The 27,312-nt window shown below is 40.2% G+C and overlaps 1 protein-coding gene across 24 annotated transcripts in view; it reads right to left on the minus strand.

Moving 5' to 3' along the window:
• The window catches only part of EPB41L3 (erythrocyte membrane protein band 4.1 like 3), a 236,230-nt gene that overhangs the window by 9,740 nt on the left and 199,178 nt on the right, over positions 1-27,312 (minus strand). For 11 of the 24 annotated variants that reach the window (XM_058556652.1, XM_058556654.1, XM_058556647.1 and 8 more), the window contains 7 exons: positions 26,423-26,575; positions 22,901-22,998; positions 22,018-22,193; positions 18,767-18,987; positions 9,333-9,386; positions 5,522-5,587; positions 4,875-5,066 (listed from right to left, as the gene is read on the minus strand). In XM_058556652.1, coding sequence (XP_058412635.1) covers positions 4,875-5,066; positions 5,522-5,587; positions 9,333-9,386; positions 18,767-18,987; positions 22,018-22,193; positions 22,901-22,998; positions 26,423-26,575 — 960 coding nt within the window. Of the gene's footprint in view, positions 1-4,874; positions 5,067-5,521; positions 5,588-5,824; positions 5,861-9,332; positions 9,387-14,294; positions 14,859-18,766; positions 18,988-22,017; positions 22,194-22,900; positions 22,999-26,422; positions 26,576-27,312 lie in introns of all 24 variants that reach the window. The other 13 variants (XM_058556658.1, XM_058556667.1, XM_058556662.1 and 10 more) reach the window with 9 other exon arrangements.

A 27,312-nucleotide genomic window follows, 5' to 3' on the forward strand; every position in this document is an offset into this window, starting at 1 on the left:
ATTTAAAATTTCTGTGTGTCTACAATCTATCAGTACCACTTTCAATCGTTTTCCTGTAAGGAGTTGTAGGGGAGCATCTGGAATGTTCTCCTGAAGGACCTACTGATAGATTTTGACACCACTGTTCTTATATGCTCCTTTTTAATGAGGAACAAGTAAGACACTTCTGAAGGGAAAAAACCCCTGTCCCGCCTCGTTTTGGAGAAAGGTGCTGGAAGAGATAAAACGCACCATGTGGAATCATTCAATGTGGATTTTTGTTTTTTTTCTTACTCTCAATTGTAGCCTCTTTTTCAAACAGAAATAAGAAACAAGAAGGAAAGGTCAAAATTGTAGGTAGTTTTCAGATTACCACTGTTATGCCTCTAATTATATTAATCACTGAACTAAATATTTTTCCTAAGAAGAAAGCTTAAAAAACAATCACAGCAGGGGGCCGGCCCGGTGGCACAAGCGGTTAAGTGCGCGCGCTCCGCTGCGGCGCCCTGGGGTTCGCTGGTTCGGATCCCGGGCGCGCACCGACGCACTGCTTGGTAAGCCATGCTGTGGCGGCGTCCCATATAAAGTGGAGGAAGATAGGCACCGATGTTAGCCCAGGGCCGTCTTCCTCAGCAAAAAAGGAGGAGGATTGGCGGATGTTAGCTCAGGGCTGATCTCCTCACAAAAAAAAAAAAAAACAAACAGTCACAGCAGGAAAACAGTGCTTTTCAGCATCTCCTGTTATCTGACATCAACTAATTTCAAAAACATCTGTGTCAGTAACTGAAAACATCAACACCATATGCATTCAGAACTGTGTATGTCCATAACAGAAAAGGGTCACCTAAGGGGGTAGATTGTAAAATTAAATCCTATCTCTGGTCAACCCCTACCCAGTTAGTTCAGCCAAAGAGAAGTGAAGAGGTGTTGATCAAGAAAAGCTGATAATCGAAAACACTGGCTTTCAATATGTGTTAGAATAGAGTCAAATGTATACCCCAACCATTTTGTTTAGTTACTAAACATTCATCTCTATATCATAATTGGGAAACAATGCCCTACTCTGGCACAAAAATTCTCAGAGGTGTTCCTCACTCTCGGGTGATCAAGGGTTTCTACGGAGCTGACTCAAGTCTGCCTGGGTCAGGGCTGTGCATTAGCGTTTGTGGAGAGCTTTTAAACAATGGTGATTCACGGAGTGCACCCATGACTAACTGAATCAGACTCTGACGCAGAATCCAGTGTCAGTATTGTAAAAATTTCCCACAGGTGATTACTTTAACATGCACCTCCAGTTGCCCCCTAGGCCTGGATGGAAAGTCACAGAAGTCAGATTCCGAGCATGGAGATAATTCTCTCTCCATAAACAGATGATCCACGGTGAATGAATGTTTTGCCCAGTTTGAGGCCCATCCAAGGCCTGAATAGCAAAAGTAAAGCTGGACAAGAAAGCAGACAAACACGCAGAGTCGATTCTAGCCCGCCACGGCAGCTCCGTTCTGTCAAGATGCTGTGAACACTGAACCCCTGCTCCTATAGGGCAAATGTAGGGCTAGGTTCCTGGGACCCTCTGGTCAGGGTATTTTCATCAACTGATCAACACATAACCTTGTTTTATATGTGTTTCTCTTTAAAGACTCCTTTCTAAATACGTATTTTTTTATCCATTAACATTGAACTCACAGCCAAGAGCATGGTACCTTATTCCTGAAGGAAGCTCATCTAACACACGTGTTGCCCATAAGGCACACCACAGCCTCCTTGTGCTTAGGAGCACTGGACAGCACCTCAGCACTATGCTCTGGGGTCATCTGCAACAGCACAATCACCAACAAAAACACAAAAGAGCAAAAATCTGGCACTAAATAGGCTGTAAAAAGGACACTTCTTTATAGGATGAGAGCTGAAACAAGTAGATGGAGTACTGCCTGTTTAACCTCAGCTGGGGATGTGTGCACCGAGCAACTTAAATCTTTCACCACTCCACACCTGTTGGTGAATGACCACGCAAGTTCTGTGAATACTGATCTTAGGGTTACAATAAATTTGCAAATATGGAATCTGCGAATAAGGAGGATCAATTGCACTAAGCTTATATACCGATAAAACTACCAGCTATGTTAAACAAGAGGATGGTGTTGGCACTGCATGAGTGCTGAGGAGTATTCCATTTTGGTTGGGATTTGGAAACTTTTAGTATTCAAGTAACTACGAAGGAATGCTATGAAGGATTGTTTTTAAAAACAATCACTGAGATTACCAAAAAAAATCCAACTAAGCTGGGGGTCACTGAACTGAAGTTTCTTCACCATTCTGACTCAAACAGTATTACTTTATTTGGGATGTCACTTTTTGAATTAAGTTAAATTAAACATTTCCTTTTAGAAATAATTGTACTTCTTTCTAAACTGGCCCATTACTGTTTTAATTGATTTAAAGTGGAACATATTAAATAATAGGATGATATCTTTAGTTATTTACTTAGAAAAATAACTCCCTGCTGATAAAAATCTTTTAGTTAAGTGTTCGTAGACAGATATGCTTTGTATGTACCTAGCTGGCAGGATAACATTTATCTTTTGTGCTTTCCACAAAACAAATAGCAAAATACAGAAATTGGCAAGAATTTAGAGCAGAACTTTCTGGGTTGTCCTTAGGGCTCTCTCCAGGGCCCTCCAAAGGAGTATAAACTTGGATGTCATCAAGGGTCCTAGAGGAGGGTCGGGAGGGAGCCCCAAGGCCGAGGAAAGCGCACGGAGCTCTAACTGCCCAAAAGAGACCGCTCTTCCTCTGGGACTTGCCGCTCCTCAGAGCTGCTTTTCCAGAGTGCCTCTGATAACCAGGGTTAATCAGCCTTGTTTTTATGAAGGTCTTCTTTACATCTAACCAAATCTTTCTACAATTTCCTCTCTTCATGGCAGTGGTGGAGCACTGAGGCGCGGCCTCTGCATCACAACTCAGAAGATACTTGAAAGCAGTTACTAAGCCAGCCTTTGGTCTTCTCCAGTCTAAATAACCAAACTGCTCTGCTCTTCTGCAGAAGACAGGTTTCCATCCTTTAATCATTTAAAAAAAAAATCCTTTCTTGGGCTCACTGCGGTTTCTGTGCACTGACACAGAAAAGGCACTGACATCCAGGGCAAGTTCAGTACATTCAGAGTATCAGCCCTTCAGGGGATTCGTGTTCTCTGGGTTCAGCAATGTCATTCTCTAAGAATCAGAGGATTTAACAAGTGAAGAAATTTTTTTTACCAGTCTAATGGCCTAGACTTTTAAAGTCCCTTGTTTATTAACCATCACCCTTTAACTTCTCTAAGCTTCTACCCAAACGTCCACTCAGAGTGGCTGTGCCTGCCACTGCCCTGAGTAACAGCCTGGCAGGAGAGGCTTGGCTTTTGCGGTTTATTTTGTTTTTGGTGGCTATTGAGTGTTTTTGTGACTTAATCCAGTATCTGCCATCTTCAGGGCCAGAATGGTCTTTATTATTTCCAACAGAGACAGTAGAAACAGAAAAAGCCAAACCTGACCAATTACAATAAAATTTATGCAATCATAACTAAAAGGGGTATTCTTAATAATGCAGGGACTACAATATTTAAATCAATCTGAATGTGAAACTTCTGTCTCTTGAAGCTCAAGTAATCTGAATGAAACCGGTGTCTAATGGTACAGGAATACTTTAGTAACAGCACTTTTCTTTTATTCTGCATAAAAAGGCCCTTTTCAAAGTAATTCAAATGGACATAAACCTTGTCACTTTTTAGTTGGGATTGAAGTTCTCATGACCATAGTGCTTGTGGTCATTTTTGATACACAGCTTTCACAGGATGTTTAGAAAATGATCAAAATGAGTGTAATTCTATTATTATCCTTCCTGCAAGGACCTAAGCATTGTATATTGACTACTATTTTAAGGATTTTTCTCCCATAAAGGCTTAAGTTTTAATTTTCTTCTGTATTTGTTTTCTGGACCAATATCTCACAATAAAGGAGTCTTGATAAGAAAGAAGTTAATCAATATGATGCTAGGAAGACGGAGTTTTAAAAAACTACTTCTTTTGAAAGACAGAGCAAGATGATGTCTAATAGCCCACAGTCATATTAGCACCACTGTCACTGGTGGGGGCCTGAAGGAACCCCAGCTGGACCCTCGCCCTCTGGCTGAGCATGTACAGAGAGCTCTCCTATACGGAAGACTCGTAGAAAGACACTCTGGCCTCTACCTTCCCTATTAAAAATCAAATAACAACTGATTATAAATCAGTTAAAATAACCAGTCATATATTTTTAAAAAACAGTTATAAATAAAAATCAAACACTGATTATACCAGTAACAGCCTGGTGTAGTATTTCCAGAGTAAAACAGGTCTTGAAATGCTATCAAGTTCAGATCACCATTTAGTCAAATATTAGACTATCTCAATAAGCCTCATCTTGCAATTGATGAGAAATACTCAGGAGCTTTCAGAAATACTCAGGAGACTATCTCAATAAGCCTCATCTTGCAATTGATGAGAAATACATGGTAGTCACATTAATGCAGCAGCAGAAATATATTCAGAAAAAGTGTCAGTTCATTAAGATAGTATCTCCATTTCTCCCAGATGTGAAATCTATGTTTACAGCTAGAATAAGCAGATTGGCACCACAGCTTCCCCGTGGCTACCTGTTCACACTAAGCACCACCAGAGGCGATTATACACCCCTCAGCCACTTCATCACTTGACTCTATAGCCCTTCCTTGGAGCACTGAGGACATTAGTTCAGGTTATACACAGACAAGTGGTGAGATCCTCTACTCAAGAGCGTGCCAAATCCTTCCCCCAGCGGCGAGCCTGCAGAGAAGCGAGGCTAGGGAGCAGAAGACAGCTGCAGCCCAAAGCCTGGATACCAACCTCTTCAGGGACCAGTGGCTCAATCATGGGCGCATCCTCCTGCCTGGCGGCCAGTCGCACGGGGGAGGTGGAAAGCCTCTTTTCCCATTCATTCGTCACGGTGGTGTCTGTGGAGGTTTCTAAAAAGGTTCTTTTCAGCTCACTAATATTGGTCTGATGTTTCATCAGGTCATCTTGAGTTTTATCTAGCTCCTATATTCAGAACATAAAGAACCCAACAGTCAACATTTTACTTGTTTTCCTTCCTGTTCTCTCTCTTTGTTTAAAGTAATATCAATCTCATTAGTAATCAAAATAAAAGAATTTTGATCAGAGCTCAAGACACCACCACAAACACTCTGGTGAAAATGTGATATTTCTGAGGAAAAAAAAAATCTAGTTCACGCAAGCATAAAAATCAAGAGTTTTAAAAGGTAAATTGTAAAAAGTGTAAATTCACATGTAACCAGAGAGAATTAAAATAAATACACACACAAGAAAAGGGTTCTATATCTAGGAGAGAGGAAGGAATCACAGTAAGCTAAGAAGTCATCCCCACTTATTCACAGGTGAGAGCATGGTTCATGCATCATAGTACGAGCCCATAGGTATGTCACACAAAGAAAATCAACACACACAAACATGCACTGGTATATACCAATACCAACCTCTAACATAAGATTACTATGTTTGACATACACATTTTCACCCTTTATTCGCTTAATCAGACTATTCTGAAAAAAGTGGAAAGAAAGGGAAACGTGAGGGACATGGTAGTCACGAGAACAAACGCCATCCTCCACACTGCACCAGCACCATGGTAACCGGCCACAGGAACAAAGGTCCCCCCTCCACACAGCACCGTCAACGGGGTAACCGGCCACGGAGCATGCTGGCAGATGTAACGCCGGAGACGAACAATGACTTATCACACACTGGGTTTTGCTTTCGTTTTACTTTTAATTTTCTACCTGTGCCTTGAGCTCTGCATCTTCCTCTTGGTCCGACTGCCAGCATCAAGAAAGAGCGGGAAATAAAGTCTTACCATGCAATTGACTCTAAGATTGAAGAACTATGGTCTATACAGACTTGCTAAGTGGGGCACTGGTTTGCTCTTGCAGATGGACGACATTTCTTTCTTATACACAAACCACAACATTCTCACACACAAATTATGAAGCTTGACAAGAAGACAGGAGGACAAGACTCCTTGCTCAGTGGGTTCTTGGCACTTGAGCCTCGGAGACTTCCAAGTGTGACCAAGCACACACACGTGCTTGGGAGGTGACAGCTAGGGCTTAGAGGGCTGTCGTTAATAGACATTAGAAATTATTCAGGAAGAATAGGAAATCACATTAAAATTAAAATGCACAAGAATGGCTATGACTACCCAATAACGAGAGCTCCCTTAGAGAGTATTAATCCTCACAATAGTCCTGTGAGGTTAGCTATTATTATCCCCAATTTGTAGACCAGAGAACTGCGGCTCAAAGAATTTTTTTTTTTTTTTTGGTGAGGAAGATTAGCCCTGAACTAACATTTGTTGCCAGTCCTCCTCTTTTTACTGAGGAAGATTGGCCCTGGGCTAACATCTGTGCCCGTCTTCCTCTACTTTATATGTGGGATACCTGCCACAGCGTGGCTTGATAAGCAGTGTGCAGGTCCGTGCCCGGGATCCGAACCTGTGAACCCCAGGCCGCCGAAGTGGAGCATGTGAACTTAACCACTACGCCACCAGGCCAGCCCCTGTGGCTCAAAGAATTTAACACAGAGGTTCCCACATTTTAAATTTTTTTGAACCCATATACTTAAAAACAAATTTGGCTGGGGAGAAGTCTGATAAAGTTTAAAAAAAAAAAACGTTAAAAAACAAAGAAATCAACTACCATCAACATTAACATCATTTCTTTAAAACACAGACAGGATAATTTTTGAGTTTTTAACAACTACAACAAATTTATCTAAAAGCCACTTCATTATCCTTATTTTTCTAATTTCAAAGACCTGTCTAATCCTTGGGCTGGTACATATCCGAGTACCAAACACTAGGTAACTAGGCCAAGCCACACAAGCATCAGCAGTGAAGTCGCGGTTCTCACCCCGGGCACTCTGACCCAGAGCTGGCCTTATGCCCCTGGGACAAGAGGAGGTCCAGAGTGCAATTACAGGTGAGAAGAGGGCGACATTTGAGCAAGTGGCCTTAAGCAAATCAATTAGTCTATCTGGGTCTCAGTTTCCTTATCTGTCAATGAGGACAAGACCACCTGCCCAGCATGCCCCACCCTGCACTACTTTGTGCTGGCTCCCAAGACAAGAGAAGGGAAAGTGTTTACAAGTGTCAGAGAACACACAGGTAATTCTAACAGTGCTGGCAGATGCTAATTCTTCAGTGGTGGTGGGTTCACATCACATCGTTTTATTTTTAAGCTTCACAATCTACCTATGTTACTTGAATTTGCATGCTTCAAATGTTATATATAATTTAAAACTGCTATAAAAATGTAAAGTATTATTATTAAAATATTTTTCATTTATAGCACACATTAGGATTACAAGGAAGTTTACTGAATGTATTAACAAGTAGCTACATGTAACTAATTCTTACAAAATTAAGATGTAATTTTGTTATACTTGGCATAAAAAATTATTAACTTGTAATAAATTTATATGTAATTGCTTAAAAGAATCTGCATACTACAGTCATGCACCACATAACTTTTTGGTCAACGATGGACTGCATATACAACGGTCGTCCCGTAAGATTAGTACCGTGGAGCCTAGGTGTGTAGCAGGCTGTTCCATCTAGGTTTGTGTAAGTAACTCTATGATGTTCACACAGCAATGAAGTCACCTAATGAGGCATTTCTTAGAATGTATTCCTGTCATTAAGCAACACATGACTAGTTTTACAATATTATTTTTAACTTTAAAAAACTGATTTCTAAGCTTTGAATTGAACTCTGGCATTTCCAAAGGAATAAACTTAATAAAACTCCATTTTGAAATGTTTTTCTGAAGATATATTCAATTAAACGATGTATAGATAAGCTTTGAATTGAATTCTGGCATTTCCAAAGGAATAAACTTAATAAAACTCCATTTTGAAATGTTTTTCTGAAGATATATTCAATTAAATGATGTATAGATACTACTTACAACATTTTTAGTTCTTCCTAAATACCCAACTAGAAAATATTGTTATTATTGGATGATGTAAAAAACAACCTAAAGTAAATACTATTACAAAGTAAAAAATAAATTCTGCTAGCACTTTAGGAGATGAACATCTTGACTTCCCTTACTATAGATAAATATTGTTGTTACAGGAATTTTAATTAGTTACTGGTAGAGAAGATTTGAAAAAGAACATAAGCTATACACACATTTAATGTATTCTTAAGAATTAATAAAGGATAAATAACAGCATAGTATCTCTCCTATCGTTGTTCAATGTGATCATGGTTTTTTTCAATAAACTACTAACAGCAATTTGCTAATTTTCTCTTCCTTAGAGAATTCAATTCTGTTTTTTTTTTTTTTTGTGAGAAAGATTAGCCCTGGGCTAACATCTGTGCCCATCTTCCTCTACTTTATATGGGATGTCGCCACAGCATGGCTTGATAAGTGGTGTGTCAGTCCGCGCCCGGGATCTGGGCCTGCAAACCCTGGGACACTGAAGCAGAGTGCGCGCACTTAACCGCTACACCACTGGGCCGGCCAGGGAATTTATTTCTTTTGAGTGATGTAAGCTATGTGCAGCCCAGGAAGATGAGTTAAGGGAAGAATTAGAATTTTGACAAGTATTATTTGACCATTTGGGATTTAAAAATATATCTGTATCCAGTCTATAAGCTAATTAAATTAATTGTGACCCTCCTCCCCACTCATCATGGCTATCAAGCATAAATAGTCTCTCATTTGGGATGAGGGAATACTTTTTCTAAAAAAAAATAATTTTCAGTTTAGTCAAGGGTTACCAAAATATGATTCCAAAATTGACCAAGTCAACAGTGCCTGGGAACTTGTTAGAAATGCAAATTCTTGGGCCGGTTGGGTGCGTGCGCTCCGCTGCTGGCGGCCCAGGTTTGGATCCCGGGTGCGCACCGACGCACCGCTTCTCCGGCCATGAGGAGGCCGCATCCCACATACAGCAACTAGAAGGATGTGCAACTATGACATACAACTATCTACTGGGGCTTTGGGGGGGAAAAAAAAAAAGAAAAAAAAAGAAATGCAAATTCTTGAGTCTCACCCCAAACCTTCTTCTGAATGAGAAACATACAGATGGGACCTCTAGATCATTCTGATGCAGGCCCGAGTTTGAGACCCACGGGTCTAGGCAATTAAATATATGTAACTCCTACTGTTACAGTTAGAATTTATCTCCACTAGAAAAGCATATGCAGTTCCTAAATGCAGAGCCCCCCACAAAGCATGTTTGCTAGGCAACTACCAGCCACCCTCAGTTATGATACTAACCTCTGTGGCGGTGGTTTCCCCGTCAGCTGCAGTGTCTGTGCGCTCACTGTCAGTCTATTGATCACAGAAGTGATCAGGTTCCAGAAGGTAGGCAGGAATAGAAAACAAACCCATCTGGTCAAATAGGGTACAGCACAGGTCCAACAGCTCATTCTCTTTCTCTGTGATCTGTATCGTATTACGTTCCCCACAAGAATGCAGGTTCAAGCAAAAGCAAAAGAGAGGCCAGAGCTAGGTTTCAGCAGCAGAGCCGCTGGGAGGGAGACCAGGGCACACGGCCTGCGGGAGCCGCAGGGACTGTGTTAGCCAAGTTGACTTGTCTGGGGTCATGTCTCAGGAAAACCAAACTGTCATTCTTTCCTCCCCTTTTAACTAAATCCCTGAGAAAGACCTCCTAAAAATGTTAATGCAAATAAAATTGATGTTTATGTTTTTTATCTAGTAATATGTCACATTTGAAAGGTAAATTAAAATGTAAATTTAAATAAAAAGCTACTGTAACCATCACTTGACTTTCAGCCCCTCATTTATACCATTTTGATAATCCATATCCCTTTATGACCATCAGGCTGTCTGCTTTACTTATTAATCATAAAAAGCACATGCCAGTGACTCATAGGCACATGTTTTATAGATGAAAAACGTAACTCGATTTTCAAGTAGCATTGCTAACTAGATATTTTTTAAGAGTGTATGTTGTTTATTTTGCCCCACCTTCCAATATAAAGAGGTATATCAAAGTATGTATTTAAATATCTCATTCCAAAAAAACCATTCAAATGAAGCAAATAATAATAACTAAAAAAAAAAAAAAGAGAGAGAGAGAGAAAGACATCTACTTGGAAACAAATAAAACAAAGCACAGCATTTGACAAAGCCTAGGTTTTTAAGAGAGAATCACAATAGTAATTTCAGGACTAGTTTTGAATCTGTTTCATAGAGGTTTATGATTTAAAACAAAAACTATTTTCTCCGGAGTAGAGCAGAGTCATAGCCACTGAAAATGGTACATCTAAATGCCTTACTATAATATTAACTGACGTCTGCTCCAAAAATATCAACTAATTATTAATAAAATTCCCCTGAGCAAAGATGTGTGATTAATATTTTGAAAAGAAAAACCAAAACTGGGGGCTGTAAGCTTGCGACTCTGCCTCTTAGAATAGTCCTTCACTCCGGAGGACAAGGAGGAGCAAGACGGGGCGACTGGGGCACTTGTGCTCACAGCAACATAGCTCTGGCCAGGTGGGCTTCCCGGCACTGGTGAAACTTTCATTGCATATGTTCCTAAAAGAAAAGGAATCGGAATTCACGCCTGGCGTGTACGCTTGAGGTGGCCATGTTGGCACCCTTGCTACTATGCCTAAGTGGAAAATAATTCTCAGTACGCTGGTAAAGAAAGCGTGCTGATATATTTTCATGACCCGACCACCCTGGCAACACCTGGGGGTGGCCACTCGTCTTCTTAGAAGGGTGAGGACTGCCACGGCATTAGCATGGCTTCCGCACTGATAGTCCAGGGAGAGGCCAGCTCAAGTCAGGAACACAGAATAACTTACAGAAATTGGAGGCTTTTAACAACAAGTAAGAATGACCTGTGCTCAGTGTGCTAAGTAGTTGTGCAAAGAGTTCAATAGTTCAGGAAAGTATTTATCTTCCTATATAGATTATCTCCGTCACGGCTTTAAATTTACTTCAGTAACGTTCCAAGCACCTTGGTGTTAAATTACCACTGTGGCTACAAGTGAGGGGTCTGATGCCAGACGGACATGAGCTCAAATCCTGCTATGTAAATCTGTGACACACTGGGCACGTTTTATATTTAATCCCAACTTCCTTCTTGTAAAATGGGAAAAATAATAGCCCTAACTATATCAGGTAATGAATACTAAATGCTTTATACAATGCCTGACACACACACAGCTAAAAATGCCTATAATAGTTGTGATGTATTGATATCAATATAATATTCCATAATTATTACTACTATTTTTCCTAGCTATACACAAAGAAATAGCGTAGGCCATATTCAAACTCCCTCAAATTTCTACTTAGCACCTAGTCAGTCAGTCATTCAACAAACATAGTGCCTGGTCAATAAATAGTTAATAAATGAAGGAATAAAGGCTGAATAAAGCAGCTTTAATAGCAACTGTTATTTGTATAACACACTATGACTAAACAAAACCGCAAAACATATAGCACATCATAAACTATCATATAATACTATGTTTATATGATTTAAAATGTTAAAATTAGGTGATCAATTTTTTCCTCCAGATTTGAATCCATCTCCTTTTTTTTGTATTAATAGAAAATTCCTCACAAACTGACACATAATTACATTCTCTGGTATGATGAGCTAAATTCATCTTATGTTTCTTGATAGAAGATTTAATATTCTCCCTTCTCGTTTGACCATTCTGAAACTATAAGAGAAAAAAAAAGTGATTGCCCAGCCGCTTTATAGTTTGAAATGATTAAGCCTTTCGTTACTGGGTTTTGCTCTTGAGAAAGGCTGGAACTAATTAAGCCACTATATCACATGGAAAATATGTAAGCAGTGATATAAAATATTTAAAAAGAATTACAGTCATTAGTGATTTTGCAAAACAAAAGTGACAGAGCTGAACTACATGTTATGAAATCACGCAGTTTAGCTGCCAAAGTGCTTGAGGCCTAGAGAATAACACAGGCCAAGTAAACAGATGGCATTTTTTTCACCTGAATGACCTACATATGCGTTCTCTAGCTCACCATGAACTACAGTGCACAGCTCTTAACACTTGGGGTTAATAGACAACATTGAACAGATGGCCAAATGCGAAGTCTCCTGTCAGGAGAGTTGTCATGGCTGAACGGGCCTGCGAGGAGGCTGCAAAGACTGCCACAGCCAGCGCTGGCGTGCAGTCTCAGGGGTTTGCAATGACACGGAGTCATGGACTGGGCAGCTCCCGTCCCACTGCCACCAGCTGCAACAAGTAACTGCTGTGATTTGTTTTGCCAATGTAATGTAGACATGCCCAAGAATAACATGAATTCTCATGCACTGATTACAACAAGAGGTGCACCCTGGATTAGGCACAAGAGCTGTGTGGTTTGCTACATACAAGTTCAGTTGTTTAGTGTTCAGAACAGCATAAAACGACAATCTTTTTGCTTTATGTTAGCTTGATGACTAACTCCATTGCTAAAGGAAAAATATATGTCTAGGTTGGAAACCAGCTAATATTATAAATAGTCTTTTTAGATAATATTGTGTTCTTAACTGTTCTATGTTCTAGTCTTACACCATTTGATAATATTGCCACAGTGAGAAATAGTGAAGTCTAGGATTTAAAGTAGTTTTCTCTTAAAATATTTTCTATGTATGAAAATAGTTTTATGTATTCGTGTGTGTGTGTGCGTGTATGTATAGTTGGAGCTAAGTCATATACGACCCAAGATCCTTGAAAAGGGCTCTTATGCAATACCAAATTAAAAAGCCTAAACTTGTATTTGAAACATCTTTGAGACCACTGCCATTATTTTTCCTTCTACTGCAAAGAAATGGTCATAATACCACCAAATATAGATCCTTACACACCCTCACAATGCTACATACTCACAGATACAGCTCAAATTACGACTTCTAGCTAAGCACAGAACTGAACAGACTTCCTTTTCTTTATTTAATGTTGCTTTGACTTTGTGATTTTTTTCCCAAACGCTAGGAGTACTGGGCTTGTCTCCTGCCACAAAAACCCTTGTTTTGTGGGAACAGAAGAGCTAGACGGGCCGGGGGAGGTGAGGGCAGTGGGGCAGGTGACAGCTGGGTGCTTCCGTCAGCAGCTTCTGTTCTTTTTCCCTGCGGTCTTTGTGAAGCCTATAAAAAGGGAAACTGCTGGGGCTGTTCGCACAGATACGAGTGGTGCGAAAGGACAGCACTTAAGAGGAAAAACTCCTGGCTACGACGTCAACCCACCGGATGGCTTAGATGAGGGACAGGAGACTGCCAGGTAGCAGGCCTTCACAAACGGAGGCTGAAGGCTCAAGTCCTTTCCACACTAAACACATTCCTGGCTGAGATCCACAGAGGCCCATCCATCTTCCCTGACCTTACCAGCCTGTCCAGTGTGTGTGGGTTTTCCGGCTTTGGCCAGAGTTGAAAGAATCGCTGCCACCCAATATATGCTTTGGCATTCCTAGTACTGATGAAATTTCAGCCCATTTTTACAACGTGTGGAAACCTTAGATGAGTCTTTTCCTGACTGTTGCAAACTTGCTGCACTCAACTGCACTTCTTTCTGGGCCAGTTTCTGCCCCACCAAAGGCTGACGTCACATGGGCGTTTTCAACTACTCAAACGGTCTTTCTGACCCAACACACCCGTAGGATCTGGCTCACCTCTGTGAGTAACAATGGCAGTTTGGCAATGACAGTAGAAGAGAGCAGTGGGGACACTTCAGAATCTCCAGGGAGGAGAGGCATTTACAATTTTGGAAAGCTACCCAGACGATGATGATGCATCCCTACAGCGTGTCCTCTCCCACCTCACCTTAAGCATCGTTTACCCAGAGTGTATCACCACCGTGCGTGATTGTATCAGGAACATACATCTAGTCCAAAGTTATTGATCTGTCTTATCTGTAATTTACTTTATTAAATGATAACTGAATCTTGAGTTTTTACATAGCTAACAGGTTATCTAAAATTGACTTGTGGCCGAGTCCTTCACAACCCGGATAATTCAGTGGGTAGCAGAGCGATTCTGGCTGGGCTCAGACTGCTCCATCCACATGGTGTTGTGCCTAACCCTGGGGCTGGCCGTACTCCGCAACACACAAAAACCTCTTCACGTATTTGCACAGACAATAAATGAGGCTCTGAAAGTAGGACGACTATCGCAGCAGCCGTCTACCACTGTTTTGGACCGAAGCCCCGACCACGACAGGGAAGTGTGTTCTGTGCCGAGGTACACACCTCTTCCTCTGCACTGTCACTCAGGTCATTGTCTAGTGAGGCACTCAAGGAGGCCGCCTTGGGCTCCAGGTAGCAGAGGCACATAGCCAGAGGGAAGGAGAGAGTGAGGGCATACGGCACTGAGAAGGAGGTGGAGAGCAGGAAGAAAAAGATGAAGAGGACACAGGGCAAGAGGGAGGGTGAGCGGATTGGGAGATAATGCTGCAAGCTCTGCGGGAGGAGGCTGCTTTCAGACAGGTTGGGAAAAGAGAGGTAGCCATCGTCATCTAGAAGAGAAGGGAATGACTCAGGGAGCTGCAAGGAGAAGGAAAACAGGGTGGTCCCTCTGCCAGGTTGCTGTTTGTAGCTAAAGGCCACATCTTGGTCCCCTAAATATGGCTTCCCTTTGCCTTCAGAGTCCAAGGTGGGCTCTCCGTGCACATGCACAGTTTCTTTGGATGGCTCGAAACCTGGTGGTTGGTGGTCATTCTCCTTACACCTCCTAGGGAGCTCTGTGGGAGATGCAGGGGGACGATGGGCTGATGCAGGGGACAGGGGACATGAGTCAGTGCCAAGCCCAGGTGACTGATGTGAAAGAGAGAGAGACAGAAAGCAGCAAACAGAGGTGCAAAGGGACAAAAAGAAAACTGCAATTAGTTAATTTTCTTATGGGAATCAGTATAAAATTGTAAAACAAGAACTTTAACGCTAGGGTTGTCCATGTACTTAAAGAACTCAAGCTACATGCCAACGCTGCCACGAGTGGCTGCCGTCTTCCCAACAGACCGTCAAGTACAGGGTGCGCTTTTTAAAAAATTCACAACAGAAGATGCTTGTGGGCAATCTCAAAGTCTACATGTTTCACACGATCCAAAAATTTTGTTTAGACCAACAACTCTAGAAGGTTTTAGGGTTTTGAGAGCAAACATAACTCTCCGATCTCTTAAAATCAAGACTTTCAATAACTTCTCCTGATCTCCAGCTAACCCATCTGTTACTATAGTTCAAGCGAGTAAAAATAAAAATGAATCCAAATTTTGATTATTTAAAAAAACCTCTAGGGGCCAGCCTGGTGGCGCAAGCCGTTAAGTGCACGCGCTCCGCTGCAGCGGCCCTGGGTTCGCTGGTTCAGATCCTGGCCGTGCACCGACGCGCCGCTTGTTAAGCCATGCTGTGGCGGCATCCCATATAAAGTAGAGGAAGATGGGCACGGATGTTAGCCCAGAGCCAGTCTTCCTCAGCAAAAAAAAAGAGGATTGGCATTGGATGTTAGCTCAGGGCTGGTCCTCCTCCCAAAAAAAGAAAAAACCTCTAGCATTACCTTTCCTTGGTTAGTCATTTACATCCAAAATAGGTGGGTTTCCAAATCAAGAAGTTTCTGGCCCCTCTCCTATGTGATGAGCAGTTCTGACTGGGGAATTCAACAGCTAGCATCTTAGAAACCCTGACTCTCCACAAAGAACTGAGGTTCCATCAAAAACTCGTTTTCTATTTTGGCTCCTTTGTCCATGATGTAAATGGAACTTAAACTCAAATAAGTGATTTTAACAAGCTAACTAGCCAAAAAGAATGTATTTTTTTGTGATATGGTTCATAAGCATTTACTTTGTATTATTTGTGACTCACAAATAATAGAAAGATACCATTTCCCAGCCTTCTGGTTTTTCTTAGCAGATGAATGGTATGTCAACTCCCCTGATTTGAGTCCTTAAGAGAAAGGCAGGCATCCCAACAAAAGTGCTCCCACTGAGGTCAGGCTTCTGCAGGGAAAGGGAGGCTCTTTACATTTTCTCTGGCCCTGGCAGCCTCAATGACCACAGCCCGTTTCCTCTGCAAGTGGTAGAGGGCTACTGAGCAAAGAGGGGTAGAAGGTAAGCAAGCCAACTCCAAACACGACCTGGCACAGCACAGAAGCTGCTACGGCCCGGGGAGTCCAAGACAAAGCCACATAGAGCTTGAAGATCATTCGACTTCTGCTGCTCTCTGTGACACTGTGTGTGTGTGTGTGTGTGTGTGTGTGTGTGTACACATGCGTGTTTTGCCTAGGGACCTGATAGCATGGAAATTACCCGGCCTGCTTTGTGCTGGTGCTCTAATCTTGACTTGGTAAATTTAGAGACAGAGTAAGAAAATGCACAAATAAAATTATATCCATAAAATTATATCATGGATATAATAGAATTTAGAAGTGTCTCTTTTTAGCATTAGACAAGTATGTCTTTCCTAGTACTCACACTTGACATTAAACAACTTGTTTTAAACAAGACCCTGCATATACTCATTCAACTGAGACTCATGTAAAAGTTACAAGCTGACTCCCGCATGCGGACAGTCATTCCCCAGGGGCGGAAGGCTGGCCAGCCACCTGGGGCGATCATCAGCCTGGGAAACACACCTCCTCGCGAAGCAGTCTAGGGGACCAGCCTTTTAAGAACTATTTTCAGTAACAGATTTTTATTTTGGTTAAAAAATGAGTACCCTCAGGGCCGGCCCGGTGGCGCAAGCGGGTAAGTGTGCATGCTAGCTGTGGCGGCCCGGGGTTCGCCGGATTGGATCCCAGGTGTGCACCGACGCACCGCTTGGCAAGCCACGCTGTGGCGGCGTCCCATATAAAGTGGAGGAAGATGGGCACGGATGTTAGCCCAGGGCCAGTCCTCCTCAGCAAAAAAAAAAAAAGGAGGATTGGCAGATGTTAGCACAGGGCTGATCTTCCTCACACACACACAAAAATGAGTCCCTTCTATGATACTTTTTGAAGATGGAGAAGAATAAAATTAAGTTTTAATCCTCCATGCTGCTTATTAAAATGGTTTTTAAAAGGCAGCCTTGCACTTTGGGAAATGAAGACAGCCATGCACCTACTTAAGGACCAGGTCTCAGCCACAGTCTTTCTGAAGGCATTTGAGCCAAAGTGCCACCTTCTCAGTCACTCGCTCTATGAGAGTCACAGTTTTCTTTGTTTATTTTCCCATGGCATAAATGGCACAAAGTGATGAGAGCTTACTGCTACATTTTACATAAACAAATTGGCGGTCTTTTAAAAATCAAAAAAATTGAGACAGCCTAGATCTATTTTTGGAGCAAACTAAAAGTCATTTACTTTTTTATGTGCCATTTAATTATATTTACACATCCACGAGAATCATATGTCGGCATGCGAGATTTCAAGAAATCACGGAACACATTTGCTTTTCAGGTATATTATCTTCTTTTCATGTCCCATTTAAAACCTTCCTTCACATAATTGAAAAGGAAGAGTGTGAAAACAAAATTCAGAACAAAGCATATTTTAATGGCAAAAGTGATCCAAATATTCTTGCTGTCATTTCCTATCCTGTTTTTATTTTTGTGTTTGGCAAATAAATAATCTTATCCTAAAAAAAAAGAAGATGGATTGGGTCATTTGGAATATTCTAACAACTACAACAATGATACGTTTGTTGATCTACCCATTTAGAAGTCACTGTGAAATTCCTGCCAAGAGGAGCATTTTTCTGTAGAGTCACAAGTGGTGAGTCTCTACCATATAAATCTATATTTGAAGAGCCCATGTGCAAAAAAGAACTTTTGAATCAAACTTATGCAAGTATCAACAGAACCTGTAAGTTTTCAGCATTTTTATTCTGCTATTTCCTTTCACTCTGTACTCTGTATATTCGAGGAGCCCCTCCGTTTTTCCATTATTCCATCCATTTCCATTATTTTCCATCCATTCCTCCTGATGAGTTTTCTGACTTTTAGGGAGCGGCTCTGCTATGTACAAAATCCAGAACCAGATGCAGATTGTCTACTTGTTTGACTTTTGAGTTATTTTTCTGAAAAGTTGCATTATAGTGCTGGATCACCATAAATAAACATAATGTTTAAAAAGGAATTTGAGTTTTTGGTGAAATGAAGTCACAAAATTTAATGCATAAAACACCTTGGAGAAACTGCTGCCAAACTCACTTTCCATCTTCCCTTGCAACCTTCAGCCTCAACAGCCACTTTTAAAACATGGCCACTTGCTACTTTCATGATTAGATTATAATCCTAAGACTGACAGAGGAGACCATGTGTAAGTACACAGGCTGTGGTCACTCAGTTACCGCAGTCAGAAGAATGGCAATGTAATTACTGTATTTCTAAAAAAACATAGAGTATGTGGGCAGGAGAATGGGGCCAGAAACAAGGAAAATAGCTTTAGCGACAGTTCTGAAAATGTGAGACCAAACAGAAAAGTATAGTACGCCACTGAATGTATTTTTAAGATATATAGACAGGACAGCTGTTGAAAGTCTTCCATAGCACATCAGTTGTTAAAATAAAAATTTTCAAAAAGTTAAGGAATTTTTCAGAGGAAAATAATAATTTAAAACTTGACAATACGAATGTGACTAATGCTGAATATGAATTAGCCTAAGTCTTAACACATTCCTGGTTTATATCCTCAGAATGATTTAGCAGTTCTTAACAGTCTGAGCCAGCTCCAGGAGGCAGCCTGGGAGATGTACCTTTCCCTCCTGTCGGACTGCTGCGACGGGCGTGGCCTCCTCTGCCTGCTTCTGTCTGTCCTCCTCCTCACCGCGCTCCTCCTCGGACTTTTTCTCCGGAGTCACAGTGGTGATCAAGTTCGTCTGAGAGATGCCCTTTGTTGTGGCGTACTGGCCAGTACCAACCTCTGCAGCAGACACAGAATCCTTCATGTATATTTCATGGTTTTCATTCACTGACGCTAAAAGCAAATATAATTGGAGAAATAAATTCTGAAATAGTTAAATCAGAAGACAGATGAACACCACCAATTGCCCCATTATGGGAAAAAATACCCCCACACAATACCAGGTTTGTCTTCAAAAGACAAGTCAGCAATGCAGATACCTCCATCTAAGCAACACCATAGATTCATCTTTCTGTATCATCTACACCAGTGTTTTACAGGGACTTGGACGCTCATCTTTTGAAGCCAGCAGAATAACTTGCATCCATTCTTCGACTCTCTGGTGAGGATGTGCGGGGGTGGATGCGGTGGAAGGATGCCGAGCCTGTTACCCCCGGAGAAACTGGCCGGGCACGAGCACCAGGGACTGAGTGGCAAGTCCCATGACCGATGGCAGTATCTGCAGTAGACAATTGCTCTAGGGCCCTTGACTTTGAACACGTTTGGAAGTGCTATTCACCAAGGAGCACTGAAATGTTTTTTAATTATTATTGTTACTATTATTAATGGTTGAAAAGTCTATCACTCCTACAGTACAAAAGCCCCATGGGTAATAATGAAAATTTACCATCTTGGTAGAGATTATAAAATTCAGATGGCTAATCTGTTCAGCTGAAGTGCAGAAACATTTTAATTTCTACACTTTAATTTAAACAGACTACCATGATATGCACACATTCATTCATCTCTAATATTTTTGGAAAACAAGACAGATGTTGCTAATGAAATTCATGCAAAAGCAAAGCATGCAAACATAAGAGAGATGACATAGCCTTTCATCCTAGCTAAAATGTCTTAGTGAAAGAGATGCTTAATTCAGTCATATTTTTAAAATTTGATACTCAGTTTAGGTTTTTGATGTCATGAAATTTACTGAAACTTATAAATGCTGCTTTTCAAATACACAGTAGTTAATCACAAGCAAAATATAATTTGCTTTCATATTTTAAAAAGTTTAAAACATAAATTTAAGAAAAGATTCTGAAATCCTATTAATTTCACTAAAATACCTTCACTAAGATATTTTATATTTTCTTATACTGATGAAAAAGCTCATATGAGACAGTTTATTAATGGGTCAATTAGGCTGTTCTACATAAGATGCAACCTTGCAAAAAGCAGTTTCTATTCCAGCATGCAGCCGTGGCCCCGCTGAGCAGCACACAAAACATACTAGAACTGGCAGGACCCCAGAGTGTGAGACAACACATACTAACATCACTTTTGGGCAGGGAGGAAGAGACAGCATGATATTAGTACACTGATTTCACAACTGTCTTCTGTCTTCTCAGCAACCATCATGACACAAAATGTCATGAGGAAAACAACATTAACAACAAATGTATTCCCTTGGATACAAATCACTGAACAAAGTGGATGATATTCTGGGAGAAAAGGTGTGATCCTACAAAAGTCCCTCCAATACTGGCTCACAGGATACACAGATAGTTTAAAGAGATTCTCTAAGGAGAAAGAAGAGTATACGAAATAGCACCGAAGGAAAAGCTTGAATTTTAACATGGATATTTCAAACCTAATTCAACTCGAAACAGTCCTAATAAACATTTTACTCCAAAAGTCTGGCTCTAAGTTAGATATTCTGAAAACAGGAAACTCTTAGAAGATATAGAATGGTAATTAACTCCTAGGCCAGCTCACAAAAGCCTAAACGGTAATTATCAATGTAATTATTGAGATAATTATAATTACATCTATAACAAGAGTGCTTTCACTTATGTCTTGTCCACTCTTCCCAAGAACCCTGTCAGAAGTGGCCTGACTCCCATTTACAGATGATGACTCAAATGGAGACCTGGAGAGTTCAGATCATTCACCAACCACTAGACAGACAGAGGGCCTGGACTTCAGTCTGGAATTTTCTACATGAGGTAAGCGTTCTTTCCACTTCACTAGTAACATACGTGATATAGCACTAATGACACAATTTTGACTTCTTCTATAAACTGTTTAGGAAGTATCCCTTTAGGAAAATAGTCTTTTAAATCAGGGGATTCAGGGAGAACGTCGCCCCACCAACTACACTGGGGGATGGTGAACAGGCACAGGGGGACCGAGACTCTGCAGCAAGCAGTGGCAGAAAAGGCAAGGAGGAAGGTGATCCCAGGCACTTGTAACTTTATTTTTATTTATGTTTTTCCTTATTATTAAAATCGTACACACATGTTAGAAACTTCTAACTCTTTTTATGTGCACAGAATAGGTCTCCTACAAAAAGCTCATCTCCAGGTGCCCCGAATTAGAAGACAGAGGCTTGGCCCTGGCTCAGCCTCTGCGTTAGGTGTTACCACAGCTGTCACGTCTTACAGCAGAAAGCACAGCCGCACGTAACTATAGACAGCCGTACAAAACTTGACACAAATCAGAACTCACTATTACGTCATTCCTTAAAAATGCTGTTTAAGTGATTCTCTCCCTGTTTTACTCACACATTTGATAAAAGCAGAGAACATTACATAGCAATGCTCTCCCAGGCCATCTGGTATAGTAATTAACACTAACCAGGAAGATTTCACTTAGAGCCCTTTTCTCTGTTATTTAAATGTCATTCTTTCTATCAGCTATTATTCACTGACTAATAAGTCACATTTTGTTCATAAAAATTTTTTAGAAACAGAGAATTTAACTTGCAGTTTTCTGTCTGAAACAAATCATCTCAAACAAACCTGATAATCATTTAGAATGCAATGGAAAAAGAACTAAATTACTTATAAAGTATGTGACTACTCAGAATGAGAGCATCTTTCTTCAAATTCAGGGTGCTGACTTACAAAAGCTACACTCTTCATTCCCTAAGTACTGCTCTTTTATGTAATTTTATATCAGTCTACTAGTAACAGACTTTAGACTCACACAGGCACTTATTTTTTGACGGTGGGCAGTTAAAACTTGCCATTCAGCCACAGACCAACAAATGCTTTTCATTTCATACTATACAAGAGGATCTGTGTTTATCGAGAGCTCAGGACGGTTTCATACTGTCAGGTAGCCACCGGAGATTATTAAGGGCCAGTAAGCGATGCCTACCTCCATCCAGGCTTCGAGACATGGTGTAACGTTTGCTGGACGAGCGTTCAAAGTAAGGCGCTGGACGATCTATCAACGCACTGGCTCTTCTTGTTTGGGCTTGTGTTCTGCCACTGTAACGAAACTTGGAACCCAAGGTAAGGAATTTCTTTGGAGGTGCTTCTGGTAACAACAGTCTAAAGATAGTAAAGGAAAAAACACCAGAAAGATTAAGTCATATATTAAGAATGCTCTTAACTTTTTACTCTGTTCTGAAAGGGAAAGTGCATGCGTGCTAAAGGTTTAACACCCAGACTGCAATTAAATGAATCGGATTTTATAAGGAAAAATAAATCACTTCACACAGTACATATCAACTAGGGATGCTGTAGAGTCGCTACAGGCAAAACGGGAGTTGGGTTGCCCAAGACGACTTTAACATCCCACGCAACTGGAGAGCCTATGGTTTTACAAACCTAAAGAGCAATTAATTAGGTGATGTTAGTGAAGAAGAACCATGATAGTTTGTTATTTTGTAGACACAAATCTGATGGCTCTGGTACTGTATGTGAGCAAAGGAGTCTAGGGTATGGAGAAATTACTGAAATAGTAAGGAACAGATGGGACATTTAAAGTGGACATCCTGTAAAAATAATGAAAAGACACTAAAGATAATAAAGAAAGGGGAGATGGCGCAGATAAGTATAAGACAAATTAAGGAAAATCCTTCAAATTTAGTCAGAAATTCTTTTAGGATTTCTTGTCAAGAAATCTGGTGATAGTAAACTTGAAAGAATAGAAAGGATATGCCTCTACATTCTTCTTCCCGATAACCTTTTCCAGTATAAGTGATTCCAACCACTCTAATTCTTCCTTAGGAAAGAACAAAATGATTTTTACCTACCTGAAAAATGTATGGTGTTCAACACATACTTTCCATAAACGCTTGGCAGCTCGATGGTTTGGCAGCTTAAACCCAATGGTGCTTTCAAATTGCTCAAACTAAATTTAAAAAACATATTGAAGAATAAAATCAAGTTTGGAATTAGAAATAACACAAAAGCAAATAATTTACAAAATCATAATACCACACACAAATTTTTTCTTTACTCACTAAATCAATTGCTATATGCAGAATTCATGCTACATACATTCATTCATCAAAAAAACCCTCCTTATATTTCTCTCCTTAAAATGCTGCAGGTATAGATAACTGCATTATATATGTAGTAAATGTTTTATGTAGAAGTATGGATCTTACGAAAACTAAATGCAAATAAGGAAGATATTTGGATTCCTTCCAGAAACCAATTTCTCATTTTTAAGCCTTATTTTCATGGACTCTCCATGACATCATGATTTCAACTGGAATACACAGAAATGAACAAAAGGTTTATAGTCTACAGCACTCTCAGGATGACATTTTCTCCTAGCATCCAGTCAGGAAACATGCATACCTCCCACGTGTTTGATGACTTGGTACAGATATTGCTGGTTTTATTCGTGCACTCTAATATGGATTATCATGTTAAATGTTAACATTTCTTGATGTAAGATCAGAGATTGGGAAAACACATTTTCATATTTTTCAGCACGTGTAGTTCAGATGATATGCTATCAGTCATTTTATTTTTCAAGGTGAAATACCTGATTTCCTGAGTAATATTTTAATATTATTATTGCAGATACTCAATAATTTTTTATTTTCTGAAGACAGTATGCAGCAGGCCACCAGAGGGCAAGCATCTTAAACAATAAAGGCTTTCCAAAGGAGCACAAAACAACCAGACTACTGATATAATCAATAGCAAAAGTAATTTATGTGGCAAAGAACTAAAAGGAGGGGTCCTATGCATGGAATATGAGATATAATTATGCTTGACCTCTGTTCTTGTTTGTTGAGTGGAACTGGGAAATATATCACAGGTTGCTCTAACTGCAATTGGCTTTCCCAATTTCTTACTCACTCTGATATTCACGTGCAGTGGTGGTCATACAAATCACCACTGTCCAAAGGACCAAGTCAATCAACAAGCCAGACTACAATGGATCTTGACTGAACCATCCTCCATTGATTCATGCTGCATCTACTATGTCCTACACACTACGCTAAGGCCAGGGGTTTTAAAGAGGAGTCAACTGGCTCTGCTGCAAGAAGCTGGGAAGATTCTCTTACTGCTATCCTCCTTAGCACAAGGATGACAGAGACCCATGCATGTTTGGAATGTTTATCTTCCTCTGCTTTGTATCCATGTCTTTCAACCTCCTCAGAGCCTTTGTGCCACCAATAATTTCTTCTCACTCACTCTTCTCAGCCTATAAATATGATCGTAAAAAAAGGGAAAAAATTTTCTTTGAGCCTGCTTCTGCCTGCACCAGAACCCTCTCCCTCCTCACTGCTGAATACCGCTAAGGAGAAGCCCTAGCTACTTCACTCCTTGACTCACTGCAACCTGGCAGGTGCTCCCACCTTCCTAACTGCTCATGTCACAACGTGAGCAAACTGTCAAAGCCGACGCACTGTCAGTTCTCATTCCCAGTGCGGTCTCTGCAGCCTTTGGCAGTGCTGGTTAACCACAGCCCCTGATGCTCATGTCTTCGTCATCCTTGACTGCTTTTGTCCCTTCTTTTCTTTCTCTGGGTGTTTTTCTTAATCTCCCTATGTTCCTCTTCCGCCTACCTCTCCCTCAAAAAGGGGTGTTACCTGGAGTTTTTATTTTAGAGACTCTTTCTTTCTCTAACTTCCTTTGTTCTTTGGGAAATTTATTCCATGCCTAAGGCCTTGAATAAAATGTATATAGTGGATGACTCTGTTCAAGTCTTATATTTATTACTATGCAAGAATCACCCTCTGAAAATCTGTCCCAAAGGACTTTCAGTATTTTCTTCTGCAACTCTCCCCCACTTTCTCTCATGTTTAATAATATCATCTCCATCAACTTCTCTCATGCAAACTGAAAACCTCTGATTATCCTGGGCTCTTTCCTCTTTTGATCCTTCCCCACCCTGTCTCCAGGACCTATTGTCTGCCTCTGAAATCTTAATTTGCCCCCTCTGTTCTAGTCCCACAGCCTCTGCCCTAGTTTAGATCTTATCACATCACATCACTAAGCAGCTGAATTTTATTAAGAAACTCATCATTCCAAAATATTCATTTAGTTGTCACGTCCTAATTTAAAAGCTTCCATGGCTCACTATTGTCTCCCGATGCATTTCTCCAACATTCCCTTCTCTCATAACTATGCTCATTCCATGTCTGTGGAATATCATCACATTTGTATCATGATGTTATAACTCTTAAAGTGCATGAGTCTGTTTCTCTGCTAAACAGAAAGTCACTTAAGGACAGAACAAGGAAATATTGATCTTTCTATTTCCAGTGCCAGTGTGGTGCCTGACAATAAATGGATGCTCACTTCATAAATGTTTAATGAATCCAAATGAATATATATTGCTTATAAGTTTAACATGTAACCTGTAGGAAATATTAAAAAATTACTGCAATTTCAGGTATTTACATGAAAAATTTATGAATTATTTCAGTTTTCATAGACAAGTATGATTTTATATTTACACTAAACATGACTGCTTGCCTTACAGTCTAATATTTTAATTGCATTTTCCACCAGTGGAGAGGTTGATTTTGAAGATAAGAGATAATTCTACATTGTACCAGAAAATGTTCAGAGAAAATAAATGAGCTGCAATCTTAGAGCTTTGACTGCCTCCATTATATTAACCATACTAATTAAAATTTGCAAGTATTCATTAATTATCTATTAAGCAGATAATAGCAGATATTTACTACCTATTATGTACGAAGCACTAAGAAGGATATAAATATAAGCTGATCATGGATGCTATTACCCAAGGAATAAGGATTAGTTAACGATTATGATTCTTTCCTTAGCCTCTCTGATTAAAAAAAGAATGTGGAAATACATTTACATAATTTACACTCAGTGTCCCTGAGTCTGATCTTTCTTGTAACTTGATGCACACTCTCTCTAAGCTATTCACTTTAGGATGCTATCAGACTCTGAGGGCAAAGAGAGAACATGGAGACCTAAAAACAGGACAGTTGGGAAAAAATCGATTCTTTAGTCACAAAGAGGTTTAATGACTAAGAGTTTCCTTTATACCACAGCTTGATATATACAAAATATTATTCATGAATCTGGATTTTACATTAAAATGTATTTGAAAAAGACCTTTCAATTAATGTACATAGTGGGAAAAATTGGAATAAAATAATAAAAAAAGAGAACATTTTATTTATTACTGTTTATTGGACAAACCTACAATAAATTCTCTTAGGCATCTAGACATAACTTACCATTCAGAACTTGTGAGCAGACAATTTAAATGCTTGTTTCCTGTCTGGTACCTTTCTTCCCAATGCACATGCAAATTTAGGTCTACTTACCTCTCCCGGCCGGATCTTAATGTAAAAGTTGTTCCGTTTGTATGAAATTTTTAGAACCTTAGGCCAGGCAAATCTGTTTATTCGTAGTCGGTCACGATATATCAAGAGACCACTTGCGCAAACTCCTAGCATAATTTCTACTCCTTCAGAATCCTGGAAAATAGCAGCAGAAAACAACAGTGAAGACCTGTACCTATCTCACTTGTTTCCACCAAGAGCTGGGTATGACGTTTAAGCCCCCATGACAGAGCCTATAATTGACTACCTGTAGCTCTAATTTCAACATGAAAAATACCAAAGCCATTTTTAAACATTACCACTAAATAATAGCCTTCGAATGACGACACTTATCACTATGATGATTTGTTAGAGTAAGATCTGCCCACTCAGGTATTGCAGACATACGATGTCAACACTGCACATGGAGAAGGCCACCCAGATGAGGCTGTGTTAACAGCACAGTTCTCGTTTATTGAGTGCCAGGCACTGCTCTGCACTTTACTTATATTAACTCTTTTACTTTTCACTAGGATATTTTGAGATAGTTGCTATTATTATTCCCATTTTACAGATGATGAAACTGAGGCAGGGAGAGGTTAAGTGTCTGTCCTAGTTGACTGTGGGCAGCCTGGTTCCCAAGGCAGCACTCTTAACTAATACGTATACTAACAGAGGGGCCCTGTCCTTTCCTACAAGTGTTTTGGGGTTTGTTACTTGAAAATAAGCCTTGATCTTTTCTCTATACTATTATTGTCAGAATAAAATTTAAATATAAATATAAATAGTTGTTTTTAAATGTCTTTTTTTTTTTTTCTGTGAGGAAGATCAGCCCCTCCTCTTTTTGCTGAGGAAGACCGGCTCTGAGCTAACATCTATTGCTAATCCTCCTC

Source organism: Diceros bicornis, chromosome 16 (assembly GCF_020826845.1).
Source record: "Diceros bicornis minor isolate mBicDic1 chromosome 16, mDicBic1.mat.cur, whole genome shotgun sequence".
Taxonomy (NCBI): Eukaryota; Metazoa; Chordata; class Mammalia; order Perissodactyla; family Rhinocerotidae; genus Diceros; species Diceros bicornis.